Source organism: Neolamprologus multifasciatus, chromosome 22 (assembly GCF_963576455.1).
Source record: "Neolamprologus multifasciatus chromosome 22, fNeoMul1.2, whole genome shotgun sequence".
Lineage (NCBI taxonomy): Eukaryota > Metazoa > Chordata > Actinopteri > Cichliformes > Cichlidae > Neolamprologus > Neolamprologus multifasciatus.
The window spans coordinates 26531670-26542806 of NC_140459.1; the positions used below are offsets into that span (position 1 = coordinate 26531670).

Below are 11137 nucleotides of genomic sequence, written 5' to 3' on the forward strand. Positions count from 1 at the left end.
ACAGAATCCATTCTATAGGTAATAAGAGGGAAAAAATACCCTAGGGTCTCTTCATGGCGTGCTTTTACACTTCACCGCGTGGGCGGCCAGGATGCGGTCAAGCTTGAGATGTGTGTATCACTGGACCTGCAGTGTACGCACGGTGGCGTGTGCGTGGGTTGCAGACAGCTGATGTGGCAGGCGTCTGTGTATCGAGGGTCAGCGTTTGCTGCGCACAGAGGTATGGATGCTGTGCGGCGGTACGGTGTGCCATGTGCTCGCTTTCCTGACAGCTCTCCGTGATCCTTTCAGGCGCACATCAGCCGCGGCACACGCAAACCAACCTTAGCCTACATCTGTATCTACACCCAACACCCCACATCCTCATACTCTTTGTTCTTATATATGTTGACACAAAAAGTCTGAATGAAACACACACCTGCTTGTCGCGTCTAATCTCACTCTCAGTTGAGATTAAGACAGAACAACTGTTTATCTTAATCTCAGCCGAATTCTCACGTAGGCTACTACTTATATTACTACTAAAAATCCACCCTGTGCACCGTACAGGGTACAGCTCACTCCTGCTTTGTCCTGCTGTCGTTTGGGTGCTATTTATTATTCTGAGTCTGACGCGTAAAACACTCAAATGTTCACTTTTGGTTGAATTCCAGTGCATCTGCAAACACTGTGGAAAACAGTCTCTGTGTCTCCAGCCGAGCAGGAATGACAAAGGGAAACGTGGATTACTCATAACTTCCTTACATGTTTTTCCTGCCGTTGTTGCGACTGTGGAGGACCATGCAGGAATGTGAACATGTTTTCTAGGATCAGAGTTGGCGGGGGTGCAGGTGGAGCCTAAGTGAGAAAGACGAGTGGAGGAGTGGCCACGGGGTATAAGTAGATGTTGGCTGGGGCTTGGAGCATAAAGCACCTGCTGCTGCTCTTCAGCCTCTAAACACAGGACCTGTGCACACACATCTGGGTCTGCAACTTTACTCACACTCAATGAGAATGATGGCTTCTTTCACATGCAAGATACTGACTTTGTTCATCATCTGTGTGGCTCTGCAAGAAGGTGAGAAACTGTTTCTTCAATTTTCTTTTAAAATATTTATGGCAACTTTTGTAGATCTGATGGCAAAGTACAATAAATGAATTGTTTCCCCCTTACAACAGCTCTTCACTCACTATATTATCAGTTTATTCTAGAATTGAGGGATATGTAAATGACATTAGGAATTAAGTTTTGAAGTTGACTAAAATAAGAAAAAGAGTCTTTGACCCTCTTTGAGTTGCTGTATTTGCTGTTAACCACAGCAGACCTTCCTTTAATAAGCAACCACTCCTTTGACTCAAGTGTAATCGCTTCCTAACCACTGCACTTCTAGAGAACATGTGGGATTGTTTGACTTTGACATGATGTATAATAATGATAAACATGCCCTAATAACAATCACCACTGCATTTTTTTTACCTTGTTGGAGTGTACACTCCAACAAGGTAGGAGTGTACACTCCTACCTTGTTGTGCAGTGGTGACAAAACACGTGTTTTGTCTATATTTACATGTGATAATCACTAACCACAAGGCAAGATTTGGTTGGAGGATTTAAAAAAAATCGGAGTAAAAAAAACATATTTGTGTTTTGCTAGGTTGTGGACTCCCCTTATCAGAGCAGCCTGCTCAGGCTCCACATCCGCACCATATCAGGACCAAGCGCTGCTCCTGTAACAACTGGGACGATAAAGAATGCATCTACTTCTGCCACCTTGATATCATCTGGGTGAACACACCAAGGTGAGGCTGCAGAATACTTCAGTGAGCTACATTTGTTAGCATCATAAACCCTTACCCCAACCCAAGGGGAAGAACTCAGGTTCTGCTTTTTAACCTAATCCAAGATGCCTTCATTAAATGATATCATTTTTCATTTACAGTAAAGTCCTCCCTTACGGCCTGGGTAGTTCCCTGTCTCGCCGTCGCCGGTCAACAGACCGTTGTGAATGCCTCAGTGCAGCCGATAAAACCTGCCACGGTTTCTGCCATAAAAGGTGAAAACTCCTTCCTTTCTAGCTTTTCTTCCTCCTTCTACCTACACCTGAAGCAAAGCTGGCATTTCCCCTCACGTACCCTCATTTGCCTCCTAGATTGTATCAAAGTAGCTTATGTGTCTCCTTTCAGTCTGTATCAGATCTTTGTGATGAGCCTGAAAATATGTCGATGGGGTGGGTGAGTCACAGAGAAATGATAGTGGCAGTGCAATATGAGGGTAGCAGTCATAGCAATAAGAAAGGCCCGCATACCTGCTGAAGGCCTTAAAAGAAATCTCAAAGGTTTATTAGCAGGGCTGCTATTTTTGGAAAGTTTACATTTCTGCTTTTGTGCAAGGGAATGATTGACGTCCTTTGAGTTGTTTTGGCCATGTAAGCACCAGTATGAATTTGTCACCTCTGCTAGATGTTATCCACAGAGGTATTTTGTAAGCCGCACCCTGCATTCTTAAGGCATCTGAAATATATTGGTTTTAAATCCCAGGGAAGAGCAAGGATAATCCTGAACTAACTGTGCTTCAAATACTATATAACTTCCCAGTTTGTAAAGTTCCAATTTCCTTCCTTGTTTTGATGTCGATTGTCCATCTTTCCACAGCTCAGAGGATCTCAGGACTCATGTCGCAGAGCCCCTTGTTGAATCTGGAAGCATGAAAAGCAACAAATTACTGGCGTCTTTAAGGTAAATGAAGACTTAATTCAAGGATCAAGTTGTAAAGTTGGGTTTCTCCATTTCTGAGATACATGAAACATGTCTAACCTGGTTTCTTTGGTTTTTCCCACAGAGATATTATCAAGACTAACACAGCAAAGGCTAAAGAAGTTTCATCTGTTCTGGAGTCAGCAAATTAAAGAGTAGAACAGGGAGGTAGAGCGCTGAAGGAAAAGCAGGAGCTGGTCAGCCTGCAAGGACTACAAACTCCTGCCTTCAATTCAAGCACACAGCTTTCAAAATGTGTCAGGGAAAGGTGGAAGAACGGAAGACAGAACGAACAGTGGACCAAGCATTTGATCAACAGTGCAGCAAAGACTGGCAGCTCCCCAAAACAGTCCTGCAGCAAGAACTGGAGCTGCTGGGTGGAGGTGGAAAGTCATTGCTCATAGACTAGAAGACAGTGATGTGAAGAAAGCTTACGATTACCAACTTTTGACCAGGAATTTGATTGTGAATGTCTGTATGAACAATTTGAAATCTACAACTCGCCTACAGGAGAACATGGGACAGTTATTCCACAGTCATATCAGCTCCATGTTTAGTTTTTCAGATGGCACTGAAATGATTTGTTTTTTGTGTAGTTCTTTGATTTGGTTCAATATTCCTCTGTATCAGAGCTGGAATCTGCTGTCCTGCTTAGGGCATAGCTTTTTTAAATGATTAGGGAGTACTTGAAAATGGCAGCTTCTTCACTTTCAGCGCACATTGCTGCTGTGAAATGAAGGTCATATCTTTGGGATTTATCTAAGAAACAATTAGCTTTATACAGGTCCATTGTCAGCTCCTCCGCACACACATATGCAGTACACATTGTGTTTGCATAACAGCAGCAGCACAGCAGATCTATTGTCTTGGCTCAAGTATTTACTGCATAGGTCCTATTTAATCTTTTGATTGAAGATAAGCCAGGAGATTTCAATGATGTGCAGCTTGCCAAAAAAAAAAGAAAATGCAGCCATTGTTTTTCTCCTGTGACAAATGTTCCCCCAACTTATCTGAAATTAGCAAGCAAGAAACTACAACTCTTAAGTCAATGCACTTGCAAACATTGCGCTAACACCTCTGGTCTCTGTTCTTTTCTGTGCAATAAAGCCATTCTCTCTATCTGCTCGGTCTGAATCCACAGGAAGTGGCGGACGCGTGGAGACTCAGAAAGCATTTATCCTCAAATATCTCACTGCTGTTTATGGTGAAAAGTTGACCAGCTTTAGGTTTCATGCTGATATGAAAATGATAGCAATAATTCTAAATAGAAAACTTTATTTATTTTCTAATTTATTCAAGGATGTATTTATATTTCTATGATGTGCTGAATTTTGTATGAGAAAATAAAACTGCATCAAAGTACTTTTTATGAAGAATCTTGCTTCATTTTTATGTCTTTCCTGATCAATTTTCAACTGTAAATAACTCGTTTCAAACTAAAACCCAGTTGTCTGTAGAGTTTGGCCTCTCTCTCTCTCCCTCTCTCTCTCTTACACAAGCATGAAAACATTGCGATGTTGAAAATATCCTCACAAGTTCATGTTTGGTTCATGATCAATTTTGCTTTTAGCAGCTCTGGGAAGAAAAATGGTCATGAACCAGTTCCATGAACATTAAGTAGGTACTCACCTACTTAGTAGGTACTGTTCTGTTTACTTAAAATAATCCCACCGTTTATGTCAGTTTAGTCACATAAAGTTGATGTGCAGGGCTTTGGTTGTTCTAAATCAGATGACTAAAGACTTAAACAAAAGGATGAGATAGTTGTTTAAGCTTTTCAGAGATTGGATGTTTTTTTAAGGCCTAATGTTGTCATGGGCTCCTGCAGACAGAGTGCAGTGTGTAAATGTGCTGATTAAAGACCTGCAAACTTAACCAGTTACACCATATAGACAAAAGTACTGAGTCACCTACACATTGCACCTAAAGGAGCTGCTTTAAACCCATTTGATGAAGCTCCCAGTGCACAGTTTTTGTGCTGATGTGAATGAAAGAAGAGATTTGGACTGTACCACGTAAAGTTGATGGTGGAAAATGTAGGAGGGAAGACATATCTTAAACTGTCTTGTTGTTGTCACCGATGGGAAATATGGGGGAATGAGGACCCAAAACGCATGGTTCTGCGATGCAAACAGTGCACTTTATTTACAGTGAAGGCTGTAAACACAATCACTCCCCGTTGCTCCCTTGAATCCCGTGTGTGTGTGCTCCCCTCCGACATCTGTGCTCGTGCTCCCCGCTGTTGTGTGGTCCACTCTTCCACCTGGGGGGAAAACCACAAAAACAGCCATCAACACCAACCCCGGCGGGCATACACGAACTGCACCATCGTACGCTGACACACACTAACTTGGGTAGACAACTCAATGATCCCACGCCGGTGGGAGCTCCAACACTCTCCAAGGTAGCTCCCCCGACGAGCCCTGATCACCAACAGGTGTGTGGCAGGAACTTCAGGTGTGGCCAGTCCTCCTGCAGGGCCACACCCATCAGGCCTGCATGTGGCTGTTCTCCATCCTCCAGCCACACATGTACGCACCCACACCCACACCCTGCCTATACATATAATGAGTGGAACACAGACTAACACAGCATTGTGCAGAAAGACACACACATCACCAAATAATAACGATAATAATAATAACAACAACAGTCAAAAGTGCTCACGGACCCCCGAGTCCTCCAGAGCCGGGTCCGTGACAGTTGTATCCTGTTACAGTACTTCAACTGAACTCAGAAAGTTCTTTTCAACGACTAATTCTTTCATAAATGTTTTTAAAAGCAGACTGATTTTGTACCTGTGGCAGTGGGACTGAAAACAGACATTGCCACTGGTGTAGAACTTCCACAAGAGTTTTTCCCCCAATACATTTGTCTACCTATTCTAGTAAATTCAGATATAACAAGGCTGATGATTAAGTCCTATAATCTTTGGTGTTAATGGAAAATATAAACAAATTTCATAGATTTTCAGCTGGTTAACAGCTTCCCCCTTCTCACCTGGACGAGTGGGTGACCCACATGCCAAACGCATGTCCTTCCCCCAACTCTCTCCCTGTTTTACTGTCCACTCCTTTCACTGTTCTGTCAAATAAAAAGTTTGAAAATGCCCACAGCTTCACCTGAGGAACAGAAGAGAAGTTTCCAGCACAACTTCATCTACTCCCAAGGACAGAGAAAACTTTGGAGAGGAGAAAACTATAGCAACACTGGTTTGGTTGAAAAACAGAAGATGCAGAAGATAATTGGTGAGGTGCAGAGGTGCTCGCAGGTGGATTATGTTGCAGCACCCTTGAAAAAAGCTTGACAAGCTGCTTTCAGTCTCCTGACTTCAGGTGTCAATCTGAATATTTTTACCACACAGTTTGCAACTTGACATTCTAGTTATGGTGTTTCCTGTATACTGGTTATATACTGGTTATATTTTACCAGATCCACTTCCAGCCATTAGATAACAAACTATAAATGGACTTGTACTGCTTAGATAGAACTTTTTTATTCTGACTGAGCACTCAAAGTGCTTTTTACTGCAAGCCTCATTCACCCAGCCACACACATTCGTACAGCTCTTTTTCTTTTCTCAGCATGGTTGGATTGGGGTTCAGTTATTTAGTTCAAGGACATGCTGACTGCTGGAGTTTAGCATTGAACCCTGACTTCCTCCTGTTTACTTCGGGAGCCACAGCCTCCCAAACACTCTGTGCCTGTCTAGTTCTAATCTGGTTTCATTGCAGCACATGAAATTGTTTTTTTAAAAAGTCAGTGCATTTGTAGGTGTACACAGTTAGAAATCCAGTTTTTGATACTGTCAGCATAACTTGTAAGGTAGGCCACTGTTTCATGCTTGTCCCACTTCTGTTCTGAAGACTCCTCAGAGGGGACATATCACCCTGACGACTTAGCAACGGTATTTCAGCCCAAATCCGCAATCAGGAGTGGACAACTTCCAGAGGGCTACAACAATGATATACACAGTTTGCCCCAGTGACTGATAGGTTTTTGTTTTATCAGGGTGTGGCTGCTTTGTCTGACAGGTGGCCAAAATGCGATTTATGGAAAATAGCTTTTTCACATGAAAAGGTTTGATGTTTCTCATTTGTGACACAGACCAACAGCTTCACGGTATGCAGCGTCTGTGTGAATTCAGTAGATAAACTAATAAATCCCCCTGATAGCTATTTAGGAAGCAACAGATTTCAGTGAAGTGACATATGTACTAATCATCATTTTATTTTTTATGCTTTGGCACCAAGTTACTTACTCACTGGTCTGTATAAAGTCATGTTGCAACTCTTGATTGGTCTATAAGAAGGCAGTGTGAACATTAACCAAAGCAGAACCACAGACCAGATCAACTAGCCCACACAAGTGAAACCCTCATTTCACCTAGTGTGTCAACAATACTCAAGGGTGTAGCCACATTTTCATCTTCCTTCTAGTTTGGCAGCAACCACTATAACGTGCAGGTGCAAATATTTTGTGGATGACACAGAAAGTCATATAGTCACATTTCCAGTGATCTAAATTTTTAGCATTTGTCCAGGTAACCTTATTTTGTTCTTATAGTTTTCATAAATTAAACGTTTCCTTAACGACGGAAAAGACTGAGTGTTGAAAAGGTCGGTATAAAACATAAAAATGACTGGGAGAGAAACCGGACTTTAGTCTTTTTGAATTTGAGAAAAGCGCATTTCTGAAAGTAGGGAGTGAAGCTCTTTGTAGAACCCACCCAGCTGACAGCAGATCCTAAACCTATCCCAGCCTTCACTTCACTTGATGTGTCTAGCTGCAACTGTGCTTAACAATTAACCACAAAGCAGGCCCGCAGTCAGCCCGATGAGGGCCAGAGCAAAATAAATAGAAGCGTGTGGTTACTGCACACAGGATTTCTTTTGTCCACAGCGCAATGTGTGGTGGTTATCTCGCTGTGGTAGGGAATCTGTGCTCTCGTTGCGCCATAAACTGATGTTTTGTTAAGATAGACTGCTCCCCGAGAGAGACGTGAGCTCAGAAATTGTTTATTAAAGAGGATGCTTGTGACTTTATGTTCTGTATTATCTGCAGGACGTCCTGAGATATAGGTCAAGTGTTTAAGCAATGGCACGGTAACAATAGGTGAGAAACTGGCTCTGTTCAGAATCAATCACGCAATAACGTGATGGGGTTATTGTGTGATGGGGATCTCAAGACTGGAAAACAAACAAGGCCATTAAGTATTAATATGTACCTGTGCCTCAATTTCTACTTATTTTCTGACGTCACCGAGAACTCATAGACCCCCCGGTGTGCTACAAAGTGTTAATAGCTGACTAAGAGTGCGGAATGAAAACAGGAAGCTTTTTCTGCATTCTTCCCAAATTCCTTTAACACAAGAGCGAACCAGGAGAGGAAAAGAAACAAAGGAAAACAGGAGCACGCTTGTTGTTTGTCTAGGGAACTGATATGAGCTGGATGTGGGGATTGAGATTGTAACCTTAATCACTCTGTTGCCATAACACTGTATGCTGTGTTTTGTTTTATTCAATGCAGCCTGTTTTTTGTTTTTTTTTGTTATTGTTTTTTTGTTGCTTGATCCAACATGCTGGCTGATGGTAAATTATGATTGTGTGACTCAGGTCCCAGGTCTCTTTCCTCTTGTTATTGCATACACACTTATAAAATTAGCACTTAGCAGTTAAATACAGTCGTTTGGGGAGTGTAAACAAGTTTCAGAAATCACTAGATGATGCTTCATTCTAACATATCTATACATTAACTCATTCCAGCACTTTAGCCTTGCAAAAGTCAGGGGCGTAATTTCCAGGGAGGTTAGGGGGGCTATAACCCCCCCCCCCCCCAAATAAAATGATGAATCATCTTGCATAAATAGGCTGTTGATTTTTTTACTCATTACAGGTATTACCAGCAAAACAGTTGCATGTTTAATCATCTGAGAATTTACCCAGATTTATTTATTTATTTAGACAGAGATCTCGACAATGTTCAGCCGATGGCAAAAGTGATAATAATGGCTGAATAAAGATGCACTGTAATTTAGCTTTCAGATAATGCTAACATGCTGATGTTCAGTCTACTGTGTTTAACTTTTTGTCTCCTGGATAAGTGGTTAAGAGAGAAGTAAGGAGGGAGGATAGATGGATGGAGTCCAACTTTGCCAGCTTTGCAATGTAAGTGATAAGAATCTGAACTGATAATGGTGCTGGATAAAAACTTACTGGAAAATAACCTTATGGTTCTGTGGAACAGAACAAATAGCTTGATATCACTCAGAACTAAAGTAAGACAATTAGCTGGTGGCCCCGACCCCAAGAGTTTTTTCCTCTGTGGATCATAAATATCTGTACACCAGTTTATCCACAAGGTGCTGAGATATTATATGAAAGATAAGTGGTAGATCGACCAACTGACATTCATTATCTATGGAGCCCTGCTGTTATGTAACTAGATAACAAAGGCAATGATGAATAAAATGTTAAATATTATTTAAACCTCAGCATAACTGTTTTAATTGTCGTTCAATATAACCAAGTTCAAATGTAGCAAAAGTGCAAAAAGGATGAACTTGAAGATCTTTGCTAATAATTAATGTTCCCTAAAATATGTGCCAAACAAAAAAATGTGTGCAATTCTTTAGTGAAATTGTAAAAATGTGATAATAACACATTGACTAGTAAGAAATAATGTTGCAGCAAACAGTGAAGCAAATGATAATAATAATAAATTCTAAAAATGCATCATGTCATTACCTGTACACTAAAACTCATTGCAACATTGACTTCTTTTTTGTGTTCTCACATGTTGCACAGTTTCAGTCCAAACGGCCTTTGATTACAGTAAAAGCCTGCGCTGGTACATTCCTCCTCTTCCTGGGTTTGTTTGCAGGGACCCGAGCAGCCTGAGGGACAGACTGGGGACAGTCTGGCCTATCTGCACCACCGGTCCAAACCAGCCTGCTGGTACCAAAACATGAAAACAGCCGGGACCAGCAGAAAGGAAGCAGGTTTGCTCAAGGAGGGCAGAAGAAGTTTCGCAGCATACATAGGTAACTTTCCATTAGCTCACAGTAAAGAGGATAAACAGTTACATGGCTGTTTTGAATAGCAGGCATTCCTGGATTCTTCCTCGCGAGGTTCTAAGATTAGCCTCACTGAGCAGAAACAGTATAATTACTCAAAGACAAAAAGTGTTTAATAGTATACAGTATAGTGGCCAATGTTTCCTTTGGGAAATGAGCTGTCAGTAATTTTTCTTCCAGTAATGGCTCCAGACCTCCAGACATTCCTCCATCTGCTGCATCACAGACGGGAGGCATCTTTATTTCTTAATACAACCATCATGGCATGTCTGTACTGGGTGCCATTCTTAGAATGATCTAGATTGTCATCGTATCTTCTTCTGTGTCTGAGTACACGTACGCCATATCTTGTGTACGTGTACGGGGGATCTGTGTGTCACATTGCAACAGTATAAACAATCTGTGCAGTTCTGTAAACAGCCACTGTCCCCTGTGAGACGCCACTGAATGAAATCTTAATTTGGTATTCAGACACCTGACAATGTCCATGTACTATCTCAGCAGGCATATTTATAACAGGTGAATACGTGATGGAGAGGAGCAGAGCGGTGCCACCGAGTGCACATGAGGTATGGTAACGTGCACATGCAATAGGAAGGGCGGGCAAGCTTAAAAAGTATAGAAAGATGATAGGAGGAGGTGTGTTTGCTATCTAGAGTCACAGCTGTGTTTTGGAAGACTGTGTACCAGCATGTAGACAGGCGTGTTCTACTGAATGGGTCTCTGTGTCATGCTTAATTAGGCGAGAAGCTTTGTGATGCTTACAGTTTTTTCTGATGGCTTGAGCACATTTCTTGTAACTATTGGCTATTTTTGCAAAACTCTACACACAAATAAGAAAACTCTTCACCCAATCAGCAAAACATTGTAGTTTTCTTGTAAAAGCGAATAACTCTTGCTTAACTCTCCACACCTTTGTAAAAATGGTATTTTTGTATCCAACAGTTAACACAAGCCATCATATTATGGTATGAATGAATAAAAAACACATCTGGCTTTTGCTTTCTCTGTGCACAAGGTAGGCTATGTCAGTTTGAGCTCATACTTTTGTCATAGATCCGTAAGCATAGAGAGATCCAAACTTCAGGTCCTGGTGTTTATTTACACACATCAAAACAAACACAAGTGTTTATTTCCAAGTATAGGATTATTTGCAATCGCCATATTGACTATATGGCTTCCTCTGCCCCAGCATCTGGTCGTCTAGCAACTCTGTAAAGTAACAATTTCAGTATTTTTACATCTATGGTATTGTTGTGTTCCTCATTGGCATACGGCAGTGCTACAAATCTTAGTGCAAAGTGACTGTACTAACCGATTCTCATTTCA

The 11137-nt window shown here is 41.6% G+C and overlaps 1 protein-coding gene across 1 annotated transcript; it reads left to right on the top strand.

The window, feature by feature from the left end:
* The first annotated feature begins 624 nt into the window (after positions 1-624).
* edn2 (endothelin 2) lies at positions 625-3852 on the top strand. Its single transcript, XM_085149343.1, has 5 exons — positions 625-1057; positions 1635-1779; positions 1920-2033; positions 2632-2715; positions 2819-3852. The coding sequence occupies exons 1-5, from the start codon at positions 988-990 to the stop codon at positions 2883-2885; spliced, it is 480 nt and encodes a 159-aa protein (XP_085005469.1). The 5' UTR covers positions 625-987; the 3' UTR covers positions 2886-3852.
* The last annotated feature ends 7285 nt before the right edge of the window (positions 3853-11137 follow it).